The sequence below is a fragment of the Tachypleus tridentatus genome, chromosome 3, assembly GCF_004210375.1.
Source record: "Tachypleus tridentatus isolate NWPU-2018 chromosome 3, ASM421037v1, whole genome shotgun sequence".
NCBI classification, from domain to species: Eukaryota; Metazoa; Arthropoda; class Merostomata; order Xiphosura; family Limulidae; genus Tachypleus; species Tachypleus tridentatus.
Window position 1 is genome coordinate 100,637,290 of NC_134827.1, and position 22,786 is coordinate 100,660,075.

At 35.8% G+C, this 22,786-nt stretch overlaps 1 protein-coding gene across 1 annotated transcript in view; it reads left to right on the plus strand.

The window, feature by feature from the left end:
- LOC143245927 (homeotic protein female sterile-like) overlaps positions 1 to 22,786 on the plus strand; it is an 89,563-nt gene that overhangs the window by 61,644 nt on the left and 5,133 nt on the right. Inside the window, exons 20-24 of the mRNA XM_076492181.1 lie at positions 935 to 1,069; positions 2,957 to 3,091; positions 4,404 to 4,727; positions 9,007 to 9,077; positions 10,465 to 10,617. Coding sequence (XP_076348296.1) covers positions 935 to 1,069; positions 2,957 to 3,091; positions 4,404 to 4,727; positions 9,007 to 9,077; positions 10,465 to 10,617 — 818 coding nt within the window. The remainder of the gene's footprint in view (positions 1 to 934; positions 1,070 to 2,956; positions 3,092 to 4,403; positions 4,728 to 9,006; positions 9,078 to 10,464; positions 10,618 to 22,786) is intronic.

A 22,786-nucleotide genomic window follows, 5' to 3' on the forward strand; every position in this document is an offset into this window, starting at 1 on the left:
CTGCTGTTAAAAATGTCTGAGGAATGAATTTGGTTTTAGAGGAACAACACCTCCTTTATTATTTTTTTCAACCATTTTTGTATAAAATGAGGAACAGAACTTGCCTGAATTAAAATTGAATATGCAAAGATATCCTCACAGTAGCTGGCCAGTCAAGAGTAAGTATTGTTGTTTTTACTTTGAATTAAATGAGTTTATTGTTTGTTTAAAAACTGTGGAAAGCATGACAGATTGAACAGTTATAATGATTAAACCATTAATTGTGTAATTTCATGTGACCTTTGACCATTGGCTACTCTTTCCATAAACTAAAAACAGTGCTTAACTACATAAATATAGAAATTTTCGTAAGACAAAACAAATTATCCTTTTCTAGAATGGAAGGGCTTCACTGATATCTTGTGATGTTTTTTTCTCATAATGGAAGGTATGTAACCAGATGTGTCGAAGTTAGTGTGAACCTTCTAAATGGTATCTAGTTCTGGCTTTAAAAATTACTGTAATACGATTTAGTTTATTTTTTTTAGATTGTGAGGCTTGCTTCTTTCTCTTGTTATTTTGAGAATGTTTTAAGAGAAACCTTAAAAATACTTGCTTTTAATATATTACTGTATATTGTTTTTTTATTACTGATCAGAAAGTTTTACTTTATGTATATCCAAACAATTTTTAAATTTCTATTAATCTGTTGCTTTTGATTCCTTATTTTGCTGATTACAATAGTTAACAGGTCAAGTTAAAAAACAAAGTTGTTATAGTGGCCTTTAATATTATGTTATGCACACACACTTGTTTTCAGCATAAACTTTGTATTGTATGTATGTTGTTCTTAACTTGCATATCCATAATTATGTTCTTAGAAATGTTGAACTTGTGTTAGATGCAGAAAACTGCTTTTATTTATTAAACAAATTATTCTTATAAACTTGTGCAGCTCTACCTCAGTTGTCATTACAAAACCAGCCACCAGTGATTAATTCTCAAAACCTAACTATGTCACAATCATCGACGAAGACAGCACCACCCGTGCTAAAGAAGCAGGTTATCCTTTCTCCACCAACTAGTTCAGGTTAGAATTAAATTACAGCTTTTCAAAAACACCAGTTTTTCTGTTTGTATGTGTGTGCATGCTGTCACTTTCATTCATTGGACTTGATGTGAGCACTGATAGTTAAATGTTTGACAAAAGAAATAGCTTTGTACAGCTCAGTTGTTTGAACACAACCTCTTGCAATTAATCACAATTTTCTCTTATGATGGGGAAATAATTTTTGAAAATAGGAAGCTTGTAGCTTATAGTGTTTGTTAGCAGCAAAACCTTTACATCTATCAGTAGATTAACCAACCAGTAAGCTTATAAACTTGATTAGTGACTGTTAGCAGCAAAACCTTTACATGTATCAGTTGATTAACCAACCAGTACATCCACCAGTAAGCTTATAAACTTGATTAGTGACTGTCTGTTAGCAGCAAAACATTTAGATGTATCAGTTGATTAACCAACCAGTACATCCACCAGTAAGCTTATAAACTTGATTAGTGACTGTTAGTTAGCTGCAGAACTTTTACACCAACTAGTGGACTGAGCAGCCAAGTACGTCCAAACCAGTAGACCAATACACTACTAAAAGCATGCATTAGTAAATATCCTTGTTAGCAGTGTTAGTCTGTGGAAATTCTTTGTTAGTCATTCTAAGGCTTGTAATACATAAAATGGTCTGATTAAAGATCTTTTGTTTCATCATTTATACATCCATAATAATTTTAACAACTGTTCATTTGCACAAATATACGAGGGCTGTTCAAAAAATATGCAGACTGACGTCATAAAACAAAATGTACTTTATTTAGAAGTTACAGGTCTGTGACTCCTTCAAAGTACTTTCCTCCCCAACGCACACACTTATCCCAACGGTGTTTCCACTTGTTGAAACAGTCCTGGTACGCTTCTTTTGTAATGTCCTCCAGCTCCTTCGTCGCATTTGCCTTAATCTCGGGAATCGTCTCAAATCTTCTTCCTTTCAAGGGTCTTTTGAGTATGGGGAACAAGAAAAAATCAAAAGGAGCAGGGTCAGGTGAGTAGGGGGGTGGGGAAGAACAGTGATCGAGTGTTTGGCCAAAAACTCTCGAGTTCTGAGGACTGAATTTTGCAGCAACGCGGTGCATCTTCAATTTTTCGGTCAAAATCTCGTAACAAGATCCAACTGATATCCCACACTCTTCAGCAAGCTCCTGACAGTCAGGCGCCGATTTGCCCGCACCAGGGTGTTGATTTTGTCGGCGTGTGGGTCGCCAGTCGAAGTGGAAGGACGCCCAGGACGCCATCATCTTCAATGGACTGTCGACCATCCTTAAAACGTTCATGCCACTTGAAACATGCCGTGCAGCTTCATAGCAACATCACCGTAAGCCGTGTTAAGCATAGCAAAAGTTTCAGTCGCAGATTTTCCAAGTTTAACACAAAATTTCAGAGCAAGTCGTTGCTCCTTCAGGTCATTCATTCTGAAATCCGCCAAACGAAAAAAATCGCGCTTCACTTAAAATTGCGTAGCTAATACACAAATGAAGATATCTGCAATCGGGAAATGGCATCGTAATCAGCTGATCTGTGTGAACCTAGCGACACCAAGCGGATTCCCCTGGAACTAACTGGAGCCGCGCAATTCAAACAGTCCGCATATTTTTTGAACAGCCCTCAGTGTTGTAGAGAACTTGAACCACTAAAGACATAAAAGTCTGCAGTGTGGTTACAGTAATAGGAGTGGTTTTGTTTTATCACATTCAACCAAGCAGTGAATATGTGTTTATATTCTACTTTAAGACAACAGTTAATAAAGTTCAGTAATGACAACATATGAGTTATTTGGAAGAAAACTTTATTGTAATCTGTTAGTCATTTAACACTTCTCTCTTAATGTTAAACTATTTTTAATTACAGTTTGAATAATTTATTCAGGTCAACACCAGGTGTCTCTGCAAAACCAGCAACCAGTGATTAATTGTCATAGTCTCACCTTGTCACAACCAGTGAGCAAGACAACACCACCTGTGCTGAAGAAACATGTTATTCTCTCTCCACAATCTAGTTCAGGTCAGTGTTAGTTTAGCTCTTAGACCACTAGGTTTTTTTAATTTGTTCTTATGAAATTGTTGTCATCCAGTAGTATAAGACTTGGTTACAACACTGACTTGCAGGTTGTGTTTCTTCTCTCACAGCTTTGTGTAAAGAGGAATCTGAAAAAAAATGTTTGGTCTTTAGTTATTTAAATATTTCCTACACTACAGAATGTCCTTGAAACATCACAGCAAGTATAAAGTCATTGTTCACGCTATTTATTAGAACATGCCCAGAAGTGTAAATCAAGTGTGATAAAAATTTACTGTTGGTTGTCCAAAAAGACAAACACGTTATAGATGTAAATATTATTTTATATGTAATTAGACTTACTCATCATTGATATAAATATCTTACACTTGATTAAACGTTCCTTGACAGTGGGAATGCTAAAAGTACTGTAAAAATATTCAATCCAAATTGCACAAAATTTGTGAAAGTCTCAACACTTGCTTTTAGGACATTCTATTTTGATAGTTATTAGCTTTAGGTTTTATCATTTTCCAAAGCTAACAAACAATTCAAAGCTCTTCCATTTTTAAGACCTGGGAGTTCAATTAATAAATTCACATAAAGAGAGATTGTAGAAACATAAAACTAATTCTCAAGCTAAGTGAACATGCTGAAACTTCATTTGGAGAAATAAACAGAGCTTATGAATCAGTGTATCAAAACAACAGTATTTATTGGTTAGATACATGACAGAAATCAAAGTTTGGTAAATGGCAAAGTTAAAAGTGAGTTGTGAGCTGCATTTAGAATTACCAACTGACTCCACTAGTCTGCAAAGGGTTAAAATTTGTATAGTATGTAACAGGGTAGGATAGACATTGTAATTATAACAGTTAACTCCATCAACTAAAATAATGTAGCATATGCCTTTCATCTGTACAGTTTTATTTCAGAAATTTCACAGTTTATAGAATCTAACTTAACAGTTAATAAAATCAAGGTTTTAAAGTTTCAGTGCCTATTCTTAGGCTTATTACAGACTTATTATTCTTGTGTTCGAATGTTAGTTTATAAACTGTAGTTTCAGTTAAATGACACTTGTGTTAAAATGATGAAAAAGTCATAGAGTATTATACACTTTGTTTTGTGCCTTAATTATATTAACTCTTGTGATTAAATGTCTAAGAAAAGCTTCCAGAATTATGGGAGAAATGTGTATTTTAAATTGTTTGTTATCAACATTCTCATTTATATACATTGAAATGAAGTGTGCATGCATTTTCAGAACAGACAGAAACTGTGTACTGTTATAACAGATTTTGTTTTATTTCTTCAGGAACTTTCCTTTCTTTAAATGAGTTGGTGGGCACAGAGTCGGAATCGTCGACACTGCCACATTTATATCCAACTCAGACAGTTTCCTCTTCCCTCGAGCTTGGTCCAGTCACGTCCATGTCTGGGGTGTTTAACATTTCATCTGTATCACAGATAACAACCGAGAGTAAAAATATCTACTTGGACTCGCTTTTGCCACAAACTGATCTAAGAGAGACATCGCTGACAACTAGTATTGATCCTGAGCCACAAATGGAGCAGCTCTCTCCACCAGACCTTACTCTGCCACCAGGATTTAATGATAGCCTTATGTCAGGAAATTCAGGTTTGTTCATATTAATGTAAAAGACGGTACAGTATTCTCATAAGTTTATATTTTTATAAATATGCATAAATAACTGATAAGTGCAGTTAAATACACGACACAACTTCCATGATGCATGTGTTACGTAACTGCTGAACTGTCAGTCAGTGTTGATACTTCTGCCATAAATAAGCCTAGTGTTGTGTACACTACATTACTTTATTGAAAGAACTAATGAAATAACAAATCATCTGAAGTAGTAAAACTAATATAAATATATAATATCTCACTAAAAATTTATGCATATAGTAATTACATATCTAGTGTTCAAGAAAGACAATAAACTTACTTTTGAGTGGCAGCAAAAGTATGATACTGGTGTTAAATGGTAGCACTGTTGCTTTATAGTAAGATTAACTGGCAGGATAGTTACTTTAGTAAATTAAACAAAAATGTAGGAGAAATTTGTGAAGTTAATATATTACATTTTCATAGTTTAAAAATAACAATACCATAACTAAACAACAATAGAAAGATGTGTTTACCCTTCACACACATTGTGACAATTGAGGCTTTTTAAAATAAATTTTAAATTACTGTGTATCTATTTGAGGAAAAATAGGAGGAGGAAAACTGACAAATAGACTGTGATGAGGAAAGTAATCCTAGGTTTCAGATGATGTCATGTTAACTTTAGTAACAAGGAGATTATAAAAAGTAATGTGTAGGTAGTTGAATAGTAGTAGATTACATTGCCAACATCAGGAATTCACTGTTTTAAAATTATTTTAGTTAAGTTGTCTCTGCACAGGTCAGAAATGTATTTCCACCATCAGAATAAAAATTCATAAGAAGGCTAAAAGTCAATAATTAGGGCTAAAGCTAAGATTTTTTTAAAAAAGTTATTTCATCCAAAACAAATGCATCAAAGTAAGGTTTAAATCTCAGTATTTCAGTTATAACTTTGTATTGTAGGAAGCTCGTTGGGTATACATCATAAATTAATTTTCAAAATACAATGTCAGGTCTTCCCCAGGTGCATCTCAAAATCCCTGAAGGTGTTTTTACCTTCCAGTCTCTGTTTGTAAATTTTACTTACCACCTACCTTTTTTTTTTTTAATCTAATTTTGTTTATAAATACTGTGAGATTCTGCTGTAATTTCGTGACAACATATTTAAGTTTTGTTATAATATTACACTATAATATTAATGGTGATGGTTTAAAGATTCATTGAATGGTCTGAAGGTCTCCAGATACTGCTATAGAGATTCAAAAGAATATTAGTTAGCTGTTTTCTATAAAACTGTTATCTTTTGAATATGATTTTGCTGAGATTTTTATTGGCTGTTAGATATTCAAGAAAAGAAAAATATTAAATAAATTTTGACTTGAAATGATGCAACAGCCCAAAACTGTTAGCATCAAATTGCAGCATATCTTGGATGTAACAACGTTTTATTATGTTTTCAGCATAAGATAATTAATATGTTAACAAACCTTATGTAACATTTTACAGAGAATGGTGTACGTATAACTAGAGGTACGTCATTTCTCAAAATTAACGTAATTGTTGCAATTGACAAAGAAGAGTGTACTTGAAAATCATTGTTAATGGACTGCATCTGTGTTGGGAGTTTTGAGGTGAAAGAAGGTTTGAGCTACCAGTGCATATCTTCAGCAATCCTTTGAATAATTGTGCTTGCAGCTCAAAATGTTTGTGGTCCAAATGTTCACTAGATAGATACAGTCAACACAACCTGTCAAGTATGTTTGTTTGTGGTCCAAATGTTCACTAGATAGATGCAGTCAACACAACCTGTCAAGTATGTTTTTGTTTGTGGTCCAAATGTTCACTAGATAGATGCAGTCAACAGAACCTGTCAAGTATGTTTTTGTTTGTGGTCCAAATGTTCACTAGATAGATGCAGTCAACAGAGCCTGTCAAGTATGTTTTTGTTTGTGGTCCAAATGTTCACTAGATAGATACAGTCAACACAACCTGTCAAGTATGTTTTTGTTTGTGGTCCAAATGTTCACTAGATAGATGCAGTCAACAGAACCTGTCAAGTATGTTTTGTTTGTGGTCCAAATGTTCACTAGATAGATACAGTCAACAGAACCTGTCAAGTATGTTTTTGTTTGTGGTCCAAATGTTCACTAGATAGATACAGTCAACAGAACCTGTCAAGTATGTTTTTGTTTGTGGTCCAAATGTTCACTAGATAGATACAGTCAACAGAACCTGTCAAGTATGTTTTTGTTTGTGGTCCAAATGTTCACTAGATAGATACAGTCAACAGAGCCTGTCAAGTATGTTTTTGTTTGTGGTCCAAATGTTCACTAGATAGATGCAGTCAACAGAACCTGTCAAGTATGTTTTTTGTTTGTGGTCCAAATGTTCACTAGATAGATGCAGTCAACAGAACCTGTCAAGTATGTTTTTGTTTGTGGTCCAAATGTTCACTAGATAGATGCAGTCAACAGAACCTGTCAAGTATGTTTTTGTTTGTGGTCCAAATGTTCACTAGATAGATGCAGTCAACAGAACCTGTCAAGTATGTTTTTGTTTGTGGTCCAAATGTTCACTAGATAGATGCAGTCAACAGAGCCTGTCAAGTATGTTTTATTTGTGATCCAAATGTTCACTAGATAGATACAGTCAACAGAACCTGTCAAGTATGTTTTTGTTTGTGGTCCAAATGTTCACTAGATAGATACAGTCAACAGAACCTGTCAAGTATGTTTTTGTTTGTGGTCCAAATGTTCACTAGATAGATATAGTCAACAGAACCTGTCAAGTGTGTTTTTGTTTGTGGTCCAAATGTTCACTAGATAGATGCAGTCAACACAACCTGTCAAGTATGTTTTTGTTTGTGGTCCAAATGTTCACTAGATAGATACAGTCAACAGAACCTGTCAAGTGTGTTTTTGTTTGTGGTCCAAATGTTCACTAGATAGATGCAGTCAACAGAGCCTGTCAAGTATGTTTTTGTTTGTGGTCCAAATGTTCACTAGATAGATGCAGTCAACAGAGCCTGTCAAGTATGTTTTTTGTTTGTGGTCCAAATGTTCACTAGATAGATGCAGTCAACACAACCTGTCAAGTATGTTTTTGTTTGTGGTCCAAATGTTCACTAGATAGATGCAGTCAACACAACCTGTCAAGTATGTTTTTGTTTGTGGTCCAAATGTTCACTAGATAGATGCAGTCAACAGAGCCTGTCAAGTATGTTTTTGTTTGTGGTCCAAATGTTCACTAGATAGATGCAGTCAACAGAGCCTGTCAAGTATGTTTTTGTTTGTGGTCCAAATGTTCACTAGATAGATGCAGTCAACACAACCTGTCAAGTATGTTTTTGTTTGTGGTCCAAATGTTCACTAGATAGATGCAGTCAACACAACCTGTCAAGTATGTTTTTGTTTGTGGTCCAAATGTTCACTAGATAGATGCAGTCAACACAACCTGTCAAGTATGTTTTTGTTTGTGGTCCAAATGTTCACTAGATAGATGCAGTCAACAGAACCTGTCAAGTATGTTTTTGTTTGTGGTCCAAATGTTCACCAGATAGATGCAGTCAACACAACCTGTCAAGTATGTTTTTGTTTGTGGTCCAAATGTTCACTAGATAGATGCAGTCAACACAACCTGTCAAGTATGTTTTTGTTTGTGGTCCAAATGTTCACTAGATAGATGCAGTCAACAGAGCCTGTCAAGTATGTTTTTGTTTGTGGTCCAAATGTTCACTAGATAGATGCAGTCAACAGAACCTGTCAAGTATGTTTTTGTTTGTGGTCCAAATGTTCACTAGATAGATGCAGTCAACAGAACCTGTCAAGTATGTTTTATTTGTGATCCAAATGTTCACTAGATAGATACAGTCAACAGAACCTGTCAAGTATGTTTTTGTTTGTGGTCCAAATGTTCACTGGATAGATACAGTCAACAGAACCTGTCAAGTATGTTTTTGTTTGTGGTCCAAATGTTCACTGGATAGATACAGTCAACAGAACGTGTTTACTTGTTAACAAACCCAGTTTGAAAAACTGTTATGAATAATTTTCCTGAAACGTACTTGTTTGTTTTTTTAATAACTTATGTTTTATGTTTATCTTTTAAAGGCTTGTTTTTTTTACTGATATCCAAGTTAAATTATATCCTGTTTACAAAAATACAACAAAACTATTTTATGTAAAGCTATTATCTTATGACAGTATTAACTGAAACTAGACTTGTTAACTAAAATGTAATTTTTTATTTTACAGAGTTATGTTTATCAATGTTAACGTTTTTCCACCAGGAAATCAACTTCCAGTACTAGGAACAGGAGACAAGAAAGCACGACAAAAACAGCCTGAAGTATCAAAAGAGGTAATGTGAAAGTTTGTAATTACATTAAAAAATAATTAAAGACTGGTTTCAGTTTGTGTGTGTGTTAATGGTTAGCATGCTGGCCTGTGAGTTAGATGTTCTTTGGTTCAAAACTGAAACATGGCATTGGGTATGCCTTGCATTTTTAGTTGTTGTAATGTTATAATTGTACTGGTCAGTTTTGTTATTTGGACCAGAGTAGTAGCATAGGTGTCTCTTACTGCTATTGGGGCCCGGCATGGCCAAGCGTGTTAAGGCGTTCGACTCGTAATCCAAGGGTCTCAGGTTCGAATCCGGGTCTCACCAGACATGCTCGCCCTTTCAGCCGTGGGGGCGTTATAATGTGACGGTCAATCCTACTATTCGTTGGTAAAAGAGTAGCCCAAGAGTTGGCAGTGATGACTAGTTGCTTTCCCTTTAGTCTTACGCTGCTAAATTAGGGACGGCTAGTGCAGATAGCACTCGAGTAGCTTTGTGCGAAATCCAAAAAACAACAAACAATATTTCTGCTGAGTGGTTGTCACCACTATGGTTATAAGATCAAAATTAGGGATGGTTATCCTTTAATTTTAGGGGTTCCTGATGAAAATCATGATTAGGGAAACAGTTTAATTTAGGTTGAGTTTTCAAATCTCTTCTAAACAGCTTTAGAAGAAAGAAAGATTATAAATTATAAGTGTCAGTAATAAAGTGTATTGAAGTTTATTGTGTGGAAAATGACTTTGTATCTCCTACTTTTCTAAATTCTATAAAAGTGTTCTGACTGATTCTTATTTGGTGTTAAGAGTTCTCGAACCAAGTGGCTTTGATAGATGCGTGTGAAATCTAATGAGTTTTTCATGAAGTTTTTCAGTAATCCTTGGAGCTTACGTTCAGATAGTTTTTGGCCACTTCTGAGCATTTATCAAAGTTGCCTTTCATGTTCGTGTATTGTTAGTTTTTGTTCTCTGAAGTTTCACATCGCACACTAAATAATAATGATTATTTGATGCAATATTTCTTGAAATAAGGACATTAATACTATACATAATAATATATTGACATTGAAATAGAGTTTATGTACGTTGTAGTTTATAACGATGTACTTTAAAAGTGATTAATTAAGTTATTAAAATAAACAGAAAATTGATTGTGAAATTGTGATTAACAGTATTAAGATTTTTATAATGACACAGAACTTTAGAAAGCTTGTTTACAATAATTATCAAAGAGATTATTTTAATTGCAGTGTTAAATATGTCTTTAATGCATCAAGATTTTATAACTTATGTTAAAATGTTTGTCGTCTAATACGTGAAACTAATATGAAGGACGTACTTTCGTTTGTTTGCTAGTTGCTTTTTGTAATGCATTAGTTTACAAAAATAAAACGTTTGTAATATAACAGGCTAAACCAAAGTTGAAAAACCTTGGTTCCTGGTCAAGTCTTGTCCAGACAGTTGATACCAGTCCGAGTTCTACTAATACTGCACTGAACCAGAGGTCAGCTCTTCACAGTTTTCAACAGTTTAAAAAACAAGCAAAAGAAAAACAGGATAAGGTAAATAATACTGTGTCGTGTTTCACCTGTTGGATGTCTATATATGTTACCTTTCACCTGTTGGATGTCTATATATGTTACCTTTCACCTGTTGGATGTCTATATATGTTACCTTTCACCTGTTGGATGTCTATATATGTTACCTTTCACCTGTTGGATATCTATATATGTTACCTTTCACCTGTTGGATGTCTATATATGTTACCTTTCACCTGTTGGATGTCTATATATGTTACCTTTCACCTGTTGGATGTCTATATATGTTACCTTTCACCTGTTGGATATCTATATATGTTACCTTTCACCTGTTGGATATCTATATATGTTACCTTTCACCTGTTGGATATCTATGTATGTTACCTTTCACCTGTTGGATATCTATGTATGTTACCTTTCACCTGTTGGATATCTATATATGTTACCTTTCACCTGTTGGATATCTATATATGTTACCTTTCACCTGTTGGATATCTATATATGTTACCTTTCACCTGTTGGATATCTATATATGTTACCTTTCACCTGTTGGATATCTATATATGTTACCTTTCACCTGTTGGATATCTATATATGTTACCTTTCACCTGTTGGATATCTATATATGTTACCTTTCACCTGTTGGATATATATGTTACCTTTCACCTGTTGGATGTCTATATATGTTACCTTTCACCTGTTGGATGTCTATATATGTTACCTTTCACCTGTTGGATGTCTATATATGTTACCTTTCACCTGTTGGATGTCTATATATGTTACCTTTCACCTGTTGGATGTCTATATATGTTACCTTTCACCTGTTGGATGTCTATATATGTTACCTTTCACCTGTTGGATGTCTATATATGTTACCTTTCACCTGTTGGATGTCTATATATGTTACCTTTCACCTGTTGGATGTCTATATATGTTACCTTTCACCTGTTGGATGTCTATATATGTTACCTTTCACCTGTTGGATGTCTATATATGTTACCTTTCACCTGTTGGATGTCTATATATGTTACCTTTCACCTGTTGGATGTCTATATATGTTACCTTTCACCTGTTGGATGTCTATATATGTTACCTTTCACCTGTTGGATGTCTATATATGTTACCTTTCACCTGTTGGATGTCTATATATGTTACCTTTCACCTGTTGGATGTCTATATATGTTACCTTTCACCTGTTGGATGTCTATATATGTTACCTTTCACCTGTTGGATGTCTATATATGTTACCTTTCACCTGTTGGATGTCTATATATGTTACCTTTCACCTGTTGGATGTCTATATATGTTACCTTTCACCTGTTGGATGTCTATATATGTTACCTTTCACCTGTTGGATGTCTATATATGTTACCTTTCACCTGTTGGATGTCTATATATGTTACCTTTCACCTGTTGGATGTCTATATATGTTACCTTTCACCTGTTGGATGTCTATATATGTTACCTTTCACCTGTTGGATGTCTATATATGTTACCTTTCACCTGTTGGATGTCTATATATGTTACCTTTCACCTGTTGGATGTCTATATATGTTACCTTTCACCTGTTGGATGTCTATATATGTTACCTTTCACCTGTTGGATGTCTATATATGTTACCTTTCACCTGTTGGATGTCTATATATGTTACCTTTCACCTGTTGGATGTCTATATATGTTACCTTTCACCTGTTGGATGTCTATATATGTTACCTTTCACCTGTTGGATGTCTATATATGTTACCTTTCACCTGTTGGATGTCTATATATGTTACCTTTCACCTGTTGGATGTCTATATATGTTACCTTTCACCTGTTGGATGTCTATATATGTTACCTTTCACCTGTTGGATGTCTATATATGTTACCTTTCACCTGTTGGATGTCTATATATGTTACCTTTCACCTGTTGGATGTCTATATATGTTACCTTTCACCTGTTGGATGTCTATATATGTTACCTTTCACCTGTTGGATGTCTATATATGTTACCTTTCACCTGTTGGATGTCTATATATGTTACCTTTCACCTGTTGGATGTCTATATATGTTACCTTTCACCTGTTGGATGTCTATATATGTTACCTTTCACCTGTTGGATGTCTATATATGTTACCTTTCACCTGTTGGATGTCTATATATGTTACCTTTCACCTGTTGGATGTCTATATATGTTACCTTTCACCTGTTGGATGTCTATATATGTTACCTTTCACCTGTTGGATGTCTATATATGTTACCTTTCACCTGTTGGATGTCTATATATGTTACCTTTCACCTGTTGGATGTCTATATATGTTACCTTTCACCTGTTGGATGTCTATATATGTTACCTTTCACCTGTTGGATGTCTATATATGTTACCTTTCACCTGTTGGATGTCTATATATGTTACCTTTCACCTGTTGGATGTCTATATATGTTACCTTTCACCTGTTGGATGTCTATATATGTTACCTTTCACCTGTTGGATGTCTATATATGTTACCTTTCACCTGTTGGATGTCTATATATGTTACCTTTCACCTGTTGGATGTCTATATATGTTACCTTTCACCTGTTGGATGTCTATATATGTTACCTTTCACCTGCTGGATGTCTATATATGTTACCTTTCACCTGCTGGATGTCTATATATGTTACCTTTCACCTGCTGGATGTCTATATATGTTACCTTTCACCTGCTGGATGTCTATATATGTTACCTTTCACCTGCTGGATGTCTATATATGTTACCTTTCACCTGCTGGATGTCTATATATGTTACCTTTCACCTGCTGGATGTCTATATATGTTACCTTTCACCTGTTGGATATGTTACCTTTCACCTGTTGGATATGTTACCTTTCACCTGTTGGATATGTTACCTTTCACCTGTTGGATATGTTACCTTTCACCTGTTGGATATGTTACCTTTCACCTGTTGGATATGTTACCTTTCTCCTGTTGGATATGTTACCTTTCACCTGTTGGATGTCTATATATGTTACCTTTCACCTGTTGGATGTCTATATATGTTACCTTTCACCTGTTGGATATGTTACCTTTCACCTGTTGGATATGTTACCTTTCACCTGTTGGATATGTTACCTTTCTCCTGTTGGATGTCTATATACGTTACCTTTCACCTGTTGGATGTCTGTTACGTTTCACCCATTGGGTGTCCATATATATTGCGTTTCACCTGTTGGGTGTCCATATATGTTACATTTCAACTGATGGATGTCTATTAGGTTACGTTTCATCTGTCGGATGTCTATTACGTTACGTTTCAGCTGTCGGATATCTGTACGTTACGTTTCAGCTGTCGGATATCTGTACGTTACGTTTCAGCTGTCGGATATCTGTACGTTACGTTTCAGCTGTCGGATATCTGTATGCGCTACGCTTCAGCTGTCGGATATCTGTATGCGCTACGCTTCAGCTGTCGGATATCTGTACGCTACGTTTCAGCTGTCGGATATCTGTATGCTACGCTTCAGCTGTCGGATATCTGTATGCGCTACGCTTTCAGCTGTCGGATATCTGTATGCTTACGCTTTCAGCTGTCGGATATCTGTACGCTTACGCTTCAGCTGTCGGATATCTGTACGTTACGTTTCAGCTGTCGGATATCTGTACGTTACGTTTCAGCTGTCGGATATCTGTACGTTACGTTTCAGCTGTTGGGTGTCTATATGTTATGTTTCAGTTTTCGGATGTCGATATCTATCGTGTTTCAGCTGTTGGGTGTCTATATGTTATGTTTCAGTTTTTGGATGTATATATGTGTCATGTTTCAGCTGTTGGATGTCTATATCTATCGTGTTTCAGCTGTTGGGTGTCTATATGTTATGTTTCAGTTTTTGGATGTATATATGTGTCATGTTTCAGCTGTTGGATGTCTATATCTATCGTGTTTCAGCTGTTGGGTGTCTATATGTTATGTTTCGGCTGTTGGATGTCTATATCTATCGTGTTTCAGCTGTTGGGTGTCTATATGTTATGTTTCAGTTTTTGGATGTATATATGTGTCATGTTTCAGCTGTTGGGTGTCTATATCTATCGTGTTTCAGCTGTTGGGTGTCTATATGTTATGTTTCAGTTTTTGGATGTATATATGTGTCATGTTTCAGCTGTTGGATGTCTATATCTATCGTGTTTCAGCTGTTGGGTGTCTATATGTTATGTTTCGGCTGTTGGATGTCTATATGTTATGTTTCGGCTGTTGGATGTCTATATCTATCGTGTTTCAGCTGTTGGGTGTCTATATGTTATGTTTCAGTTTTTGGATGTATATATGTGTCATGTTTCAGCTTTTGGGTGTCTATATCTATCGTGTTTCAGCTGTTGGGTGTCTATATGTTATGTTTCAGTTTTGGATGTATATATGTGTCATGTTTCAGCTGTTGGATGTCTATATCTATCGTGTTTCAGCTGTTGGGTGTCTATATGTTATGTTTCAGTTTTTGGATGTATATATGTGTCATGTTTCAGCTGTTGGAAGTCTATATCTATCGTGTTTCAGCTATTGGGTGTCTATATGTTATGTTTCAGTTTTTGGATGTATATATCTATCGTGTTTCAGCTGTTGGGTGTCTATATGTTATGTTTCAGTTTTTGGATGTATATATGTGTCATGTTTCAGCTGTTGGAAGTCTATATCTATCGTGTTTCAGCTATTGGGTGTCTATATGTTATGTTTCAGCTGTTGGATGTCTATATCTATCGTGTTTCAGCTGTTGGGTGTCTATATGTTATGTTTCAGTTTTTGGATGTATATATGTGTCATGTTTCAGCTGTTGGATGTCTATATCTATCGTGTTTCAGCTGTTGGGTGTCTATATGTTATGTTTCGGCTGTTGGATGTCTATATGTTATGTTTCGGCTGTTGGATGTCTATATCTATCGTGTTTCAGCTGTTGGATGTCTATATGTTATGTTTCAGTTTTTGGATGTATATATGTGTCATGTTTCAGCTGTTGGATGTCTATATCTATCGTGTTTCAGCTGTTGGGTGTCTATATGTTATGTTTCAGTTTTTGGATGTATATATGTGTCATGTTTCAGCTGTTGGATGTCTATATCTATCGTGTTTCAGCTGTTGGGTGTCTATATGTTATGTTTCGGCTGTTGGATGTCTATATCTATCGTGTTTCAGCTGTTGGGTGTCTATATGTTATGTTTCAGTTTTTGGATGTATATATGTGTCATGTTTCAGCTGTTGGGTGTCTATATCTATCGTGTTTCAGCTGTTGGGTGTCTATATATGTTACCTTTCACCTGTTGGATGTCTATATATGTTACCTTTCACCTGTTGGATGTCTATATATGTTACCTTTCACCTGTTGGATGTCTATATATGTTACCTTTCACCTGTTGGATGTCTATATATGTTACCTTTCACCTGTTGGATGTCTATATATGTTACCTTTCACCTGTTGGATGTCTATATATGTTACCTTTCACCTGTTGGATATGTTACCTTTCACCTGTTGGATATCTATATATGTTACCTTTCACCTGTTGGATATGTTACCTTTCACCTGTTGGATATCTATATATGTTACCTTTCACCTGTTGGATATGTTACCTTTCACCTGTTGGATTTGTTACCTTTCACCTGTTGGATATGTTACCTTTCTCCTGTTGGATGTCTATATATGTTACCTTTCACCTGTTGGATGTCTATATATGTTACCTTTCACCTGTTGGATGTCTATATATGTTACCTTTCACCTGTTGGATGTCTATATATGTTACCTTTCACCTGTTGGATGTCTATATATGTTACCTTTCACCTGTTGGATGTCTATATATGTTACCTTTCACCTGTTGGATGTCTATATATGTTACCTTTCACCTGTTGGATATCTATATATGTTACCTTTCACCTGTTGGATATGTTACCTTTCACCTGTTGGATATGTTACCTTTCACCTGTTGGATATGTTACCTTTCACCTGTTGGATATCTATATATGTTACCTTTCACCTGTTGGATATGTTACCTTTCACCTGTTGAATATCTATATATGTTACCTTTCACCTGTTGGATATGTTACCTTTCACCTGTTGGATATGTTACCTTTCTCCTGTTGGATGTCTATATATGTTACCTTTCACCTGTTGGATGTCTACATATGTTACCTTTCACCTGTTGGATGTCTACATATGTTACCTTTCACCTGTTGGATGTCTATATATGTTACCTTTCACCTGTTGGATATCTATATATGTTACCTTTCACCTGTTGGATATCTATATATGTTACCTTTCACCTGTTGGATATCTATATATGTTACCTTTCACCTGTTGCATATGTTACCTTTCTCCTGTTGGATGTCTATATATGTTACCTTTCACCTGTTGGATGTCTATATATGTTACCTTTCACCTGTTGGATGTCTATATATGTTACCTTTCACCTGTTGGATGTCTATATATGTTACCTTTCACCTGTTGGATGTCTATATATGTTACCTTTCACCTGTTGGATGTCTATATACGTTACCTTTCACCTGTTGGATGTCTATATACGTTACCTTTCACCTGTTGGATGTCTATATACGTTACCTTTCACCTGTTGGATGTCTATATATGTTACCTTTCACCTGTTGGATGTCTATATATGTTACCTTTCACCTGTTGGATGTCTATATATGTTACCTTTCACCTGTTGGATGTCTATATATGTTACCTTTCACCTGTTGGATGTCTATATATCGTTACGCTTTCACCTGTTGGATGTCTATATACGTTACCTTTCACCTGTTGGATGTCTATATACGCTACCTTTCACCTGTTGGATGTCTATATAATGCTACCTTTCACCTGTTGGATGTCTATATACGTTACCTTTCACCTGTTGGATGTCTATATATCGCTACCTTTCACCTGTTGGATGTCTATATACGTTACCTTTCACCTGTTGGATGTCTATATACGTTACCTTTCACCTGTTGGATGTCTATATGTTACGTTTCACCTGTTGGGTGTCTATATGTTACATTTCACCTGTTGGATGTCTATATGTTACGTTTCACATGTTGGGTGTCCATATATGTTAGGTTGCAGCTGATGGATGTCTGTTACGTTTCACCCATTGGGTGTCCATATATATTGCGTTTCACCTGTTGGGTGTCCATATATGTTACATTTCAACTGATGGATGTCTATTAGGTTACGCTTTCATCTGTCGGATGTCTATTACGCTACGCTTCAGCTGTCGGATATCTGCATTACGCTTTCAGCTGTCGGATATCTGTATGCTACGCTTCAGCTGTCGGATATCTGTACGTTACGTTTCAGCTGTCGGATATCTGTACGTTACGTTTCAGCTGTCGGATATCTGTACGTTACGTTTCAGCTGTCGGATATCTGTACGTTACGTTTCAGCTGTCGGATATCTGTACGTTACGTTTCAGCTGTTGGATGTCTGTAAGTGTCGTGTTTTAGTTGTTACATGTCTATATGTTATGTTTCAGTTTTCGGATGTCGATATCTATCATGTTTCAGCTGTTGGGTGTCTATATGTTATGTTTCAGTTTTGGATGTATATATGTCATGTTTCAGCTGTTGGATGTCTATATCTATCGTGTTTCAGCTGTTGGGTGTCTATATGTTATGTTTCAGTTTTTGGATGTATATATGTGTCATGTTTCAGCTGTTGGATGTCTATATCTATCGTGTTTCAGCTGTTGGGTGTCTATATGTTATGTTTCAGTTTTTGGATGTATATATGTGTCATGTTTCAGCTGTTTGGTGTCTATATGTTATGTTTCAGTTTTTGGATGTATATATGTGTCATGTTTCAGCTGTTGGAAGTCTATATCTATCGTGTTTCAGCTGTTGGGTGTCTATATCTATCGTGTTTCAGCTGTTGGGTGTCTATATCTATCGTGTTTCAGCTGTTGGGTGTCTATATGTTATGTTTCAGTTTTTGGATGTATATATGTGTCATGTTTCAGCTGTTGGGTGTCTATATCTATCGTGTTTCAGCTGTTGGGTGTCTATATGTTATGTTTCAGTTTTGGATGTATATATGTGTCATGTTTCAGCTGTTTGGTGTCTATATGTTATGTTTCAGTTTTGGATGTATATATGTGTCATGTTTCAGCTGTTGGAAGTCTATATCTATCGTGTTTCAGCTGTTGGGTGTCTATATCTATCGTGTTTCAGCTGTTGGGTGTCTATATATGTTACCTTTCACCTGTTGGATGTCTATATATGTTACCTTTCACCTGTTGGATGTCTATATATGTTACCTTTCACCTGTTGGATGTCTATATATGTTACCTTTCACCTGTTGGATGTCTATATATGTTACCTTTCACCTGTTGGATGTCTATATATGTTACCTTTCACCTGTTGGATGTCTATATATGTTACCTTTCACCTGTTGGATGTCTATATATGTTACCTTTCACCTGTTGGATGTCTATATATGTTACCTTTCACCTGTTGGATATCTATATATGTTACCTTTCACCTGTTGGATGTCTATATATGTTACCTTTCACCTGTTGGATATGTTACCTTTCACCTGTTGGATATGTTACCTTTCACCTGTTGGATATCTATATATGTTACCTTTCACCTGTTGGATATCTATATATGTTACCTTTCACCTGTTGGATATCTATATATGTTACCTTTCACCTGTTGGATATGTTACCTTTCACCTATTGGATATGTTACCTTTCACCTGTTGGATATGTTACCTTTCTCCTGTTGGATGTCTATATATGTTACCTTTCACCTGTTGGATGTCTATATATGTTACCTTTCACCTGTTGGATGTCTATATATGTTACCTTTCACCTGTTGGATGTCTATATATGTTACCTTTCACCTGTTGGATGTCTATATATGTTACCTTTCACCTGTTGGATGTCTATATACGTTACGTTTCACCTGTTGGATGTCTATATACGCTACGCTTTCACCTGTTGGATGTCTATATACGCTACGCTTCACCTGTTGGATGTCTATATATCGCTACGCTTCACCTGTTGGATGTCTATATATGCTTACGCTTTCACCTGTTGGATGTCTATATACGTTACCTTTCACCTGTTGGATGTCTATATACGCTACCTTTCACCTGTTGGATGTCTATATATCGCTACCTTTCACCTGTTGGATGTCTATATACGTTACCTTTCACCTGTTGGATGTCTATATATCGTTACCTTTCACCTGTTGGATGTCTATATATGCTACCTTTCACCTGTTGGATGTCTATATACGTTACCTTTCACCTGTTGGATGTCTATATACGTTACCTTTCACCTGTTGGATGTCTATATACGTTACCTTTCACCTGTTGGATGTCTATATACGTTACCTTTCACCTGTTGGATGTCTATATGTTACGTTTCACATGTTGGGTGTCCATATATGTTAGGTTGCAGCTGATGGATGTCTGTTACGTTTCACCCATTGGTGTCCATATATATTGCGTTTCACCTGTTGGGTGTCCATATATGTTACATTTCAACTGATGGATGTCTATTAGGTTACGCTTCATCTGTCGGATGTCTATTACGTTACGCTTCAGCTGTCGGATATCTGTAATGCTACGCTTCAGCTGTCGGATATCTGTACGCTACGCTTTCAGCTGTCGGATATCTGTACGTTACGTTTCAGCTGTCGGATATCTGTACGTTACGTTTCAGCTGTCGGATATCTGTACGTTACGTTTCAGCTGTCGGATGTCTGTAAGTGTCGTGTTTTAGTTGTTACATGTCTATATGTTATGTTTCAGTTTTCGGATGTCGATATCTATCATGTTTCAGCTGTTGGGTGTCTATATGTTATGTTTCAGTTTTTGGATGTATATATGTGTCATGTTTCAGCTGTTGGATGTCTATATCTATCGTGTTTCAGCTGTTGGGTGTCTATATGTTATGTTTCAGTTTTGGATGTATATATGTGTCATGTTTCAGCTGTTGGATGTCTATATCTATCGTGTTTCAGCTGTTGGGTGTCTATATGTTATGTTTCAGTTTTTGGATGTATATATGTGTCATGTTTCAGCTGTTGGATGTCTATATATATCGTGTTTCAGCTGTTGGGTGTCTATATGTTATGTTTCGGCTGTTGGATGTCTATATCTATCGTGTTTCAGCTGTTGGGTGTCTATATGTTATGTTTCAGTTTTTGGATGTATATATGTGTCATGTTTCAGCTGTTGGGTGTCTATATCTATCGTGTTTCAGCTGTTGGGTGTCTATATGTTATGTTTCAGTTTTTGGATGTATATATGTGTCATGTTTCAGCTGTTTGGTGTCTATATGTTATGTTTCAGTTTTTGGATGTATATATGTGTCATGTTTCAGCTGTTGGAAGTCTATATCTATCGTGTTTCAGCTGTTGGGTGTCTATATCTATCGTGTTTCAGCTGTTGGGTGTCTATATATGTTACCTTTCACCTGTTGGATGTCTATATATGTTACCTTTCACCTGTTGGATGTCTATATATGTTACCTTTCACCTGTTGGATGTCTATATATGTTACCTTTCACCTGTTGGATGTCTATATATGTTACCTTTCACCTGTTGGATGTCTATATATGTTACCTTTCACCTGTTGGATATGTTACCTTTCACCTGTTGGATATCTATATATGTTACCTTTCACCTGTTGGATATCTATATATGTTACCTTTCACCTGTTGGATATCTATATATGTTACCTTTCACCTGTTGGATATGTTACCTTTCACCTATTGGATATGTTACCTTTCACCTGTTGGATATGTTACCTTTCTCCTGTTGGATGTCTATATATGTTACCTTTCACCTGTTGGATGTCTATATATGTTACCTTTCACCTGTTGGATGTCTATATATGTTACCTTTCACCTGTTGGATGTCTATATATGTTACCTTTCACCTGTTGGATGTCTATATATGTTACCTTTCACCTGTTGGATGTCTATATATGTTACCTTTCACCTGTTGGATGTCTATATATGTTACCTTTCACCTGTTGGATGTCTATATACGTTACGTTTCACCTGTTGGATGTCTATATACGTTACGTTTCACCTGTTGGATGTCTATATACGTTACGTTTCACCTGTTGGATGTCTATATACGTTACCTTTCACCTGTTGGATGTCTATATACGTTACCTTTCACCTGTTGGATGTCTATATACGTTACCTTTCACCTGTTGGATGTCTATATATCGCTACCTTTCACCTGTTGGATGTCTATATACGTTACCTTTCACCTGTTGGATGTCTATATACGTTACCTTTCACCTGTTGGATGTCTATATACGTTACCTTTCACCTGTTGGATGTCTATATACGTTACCTTTCACCTGTTGGATGTCTATATACGTTACCTTTCACCTGTTGGATGTCCATATATGTTAGGTTGCAGCTGATGGATGTCTGTTACGTTTCACCCATTGGGTGTCCATATATATTGCGTTTCACCTGTTGGGTGTCCATATATGTTACATTTCAACTGATGGATGTCTATTAGGTTACGTTTCATCTGTCGGATGTCTATTACGTTACGTTTCAGCTGTCGGATATCTGTACGTTACGTTTCAGCTGTCGGATATCTGTACGTTACGTTTCAGCTGTCGGATATCTGTACGTTACGTTTCAGCTGTCGGATATCTGTACGTTACGTTTCAGCTGTCGGATATCTGTACGTTACGTTTCAGCTGTCGGATGTCTGTAAGTGTCGTGTTTTAGTTGTTACATGTCTATATGTTATGTTTCAGTTTTCGGATGTCGATATCTATCATGTTTCAGCTGTTGGGTGTCTATATGTTATGTTTCAGTTTTTGGATGTATATATGTGTCATGTTTCAGCTGTTGGATGTCTATATCTATCGTGTTTCAGCTGTTGGGTGTCTATATGTTATGTTTCAGTTTTTGGATGTATATATGTGTCATGTTTCAGCTGTTGGATGTCTATATGTTATGTTTCAGTTTTTGGATGTATATATGTGTCATGTTTCAGCTGTTGGGTGTCTATATCTATCGTGTTTCAGCTGTTGGGTGTCTATATGTTATGTTTCAGTTTTTGGATGTATATATGTGTCATGTTTCAGCTGTTGGATGTCTATATCTATCGTGTTTCTGCTGTTGGGTGTCTATATGTTATGTTTCGGCTGTTGGGTGTCTATATGTTATGTTTCGGCTGTTGGATGTCTATATGTTATGTTTCAGTTTTTGGATGTATAT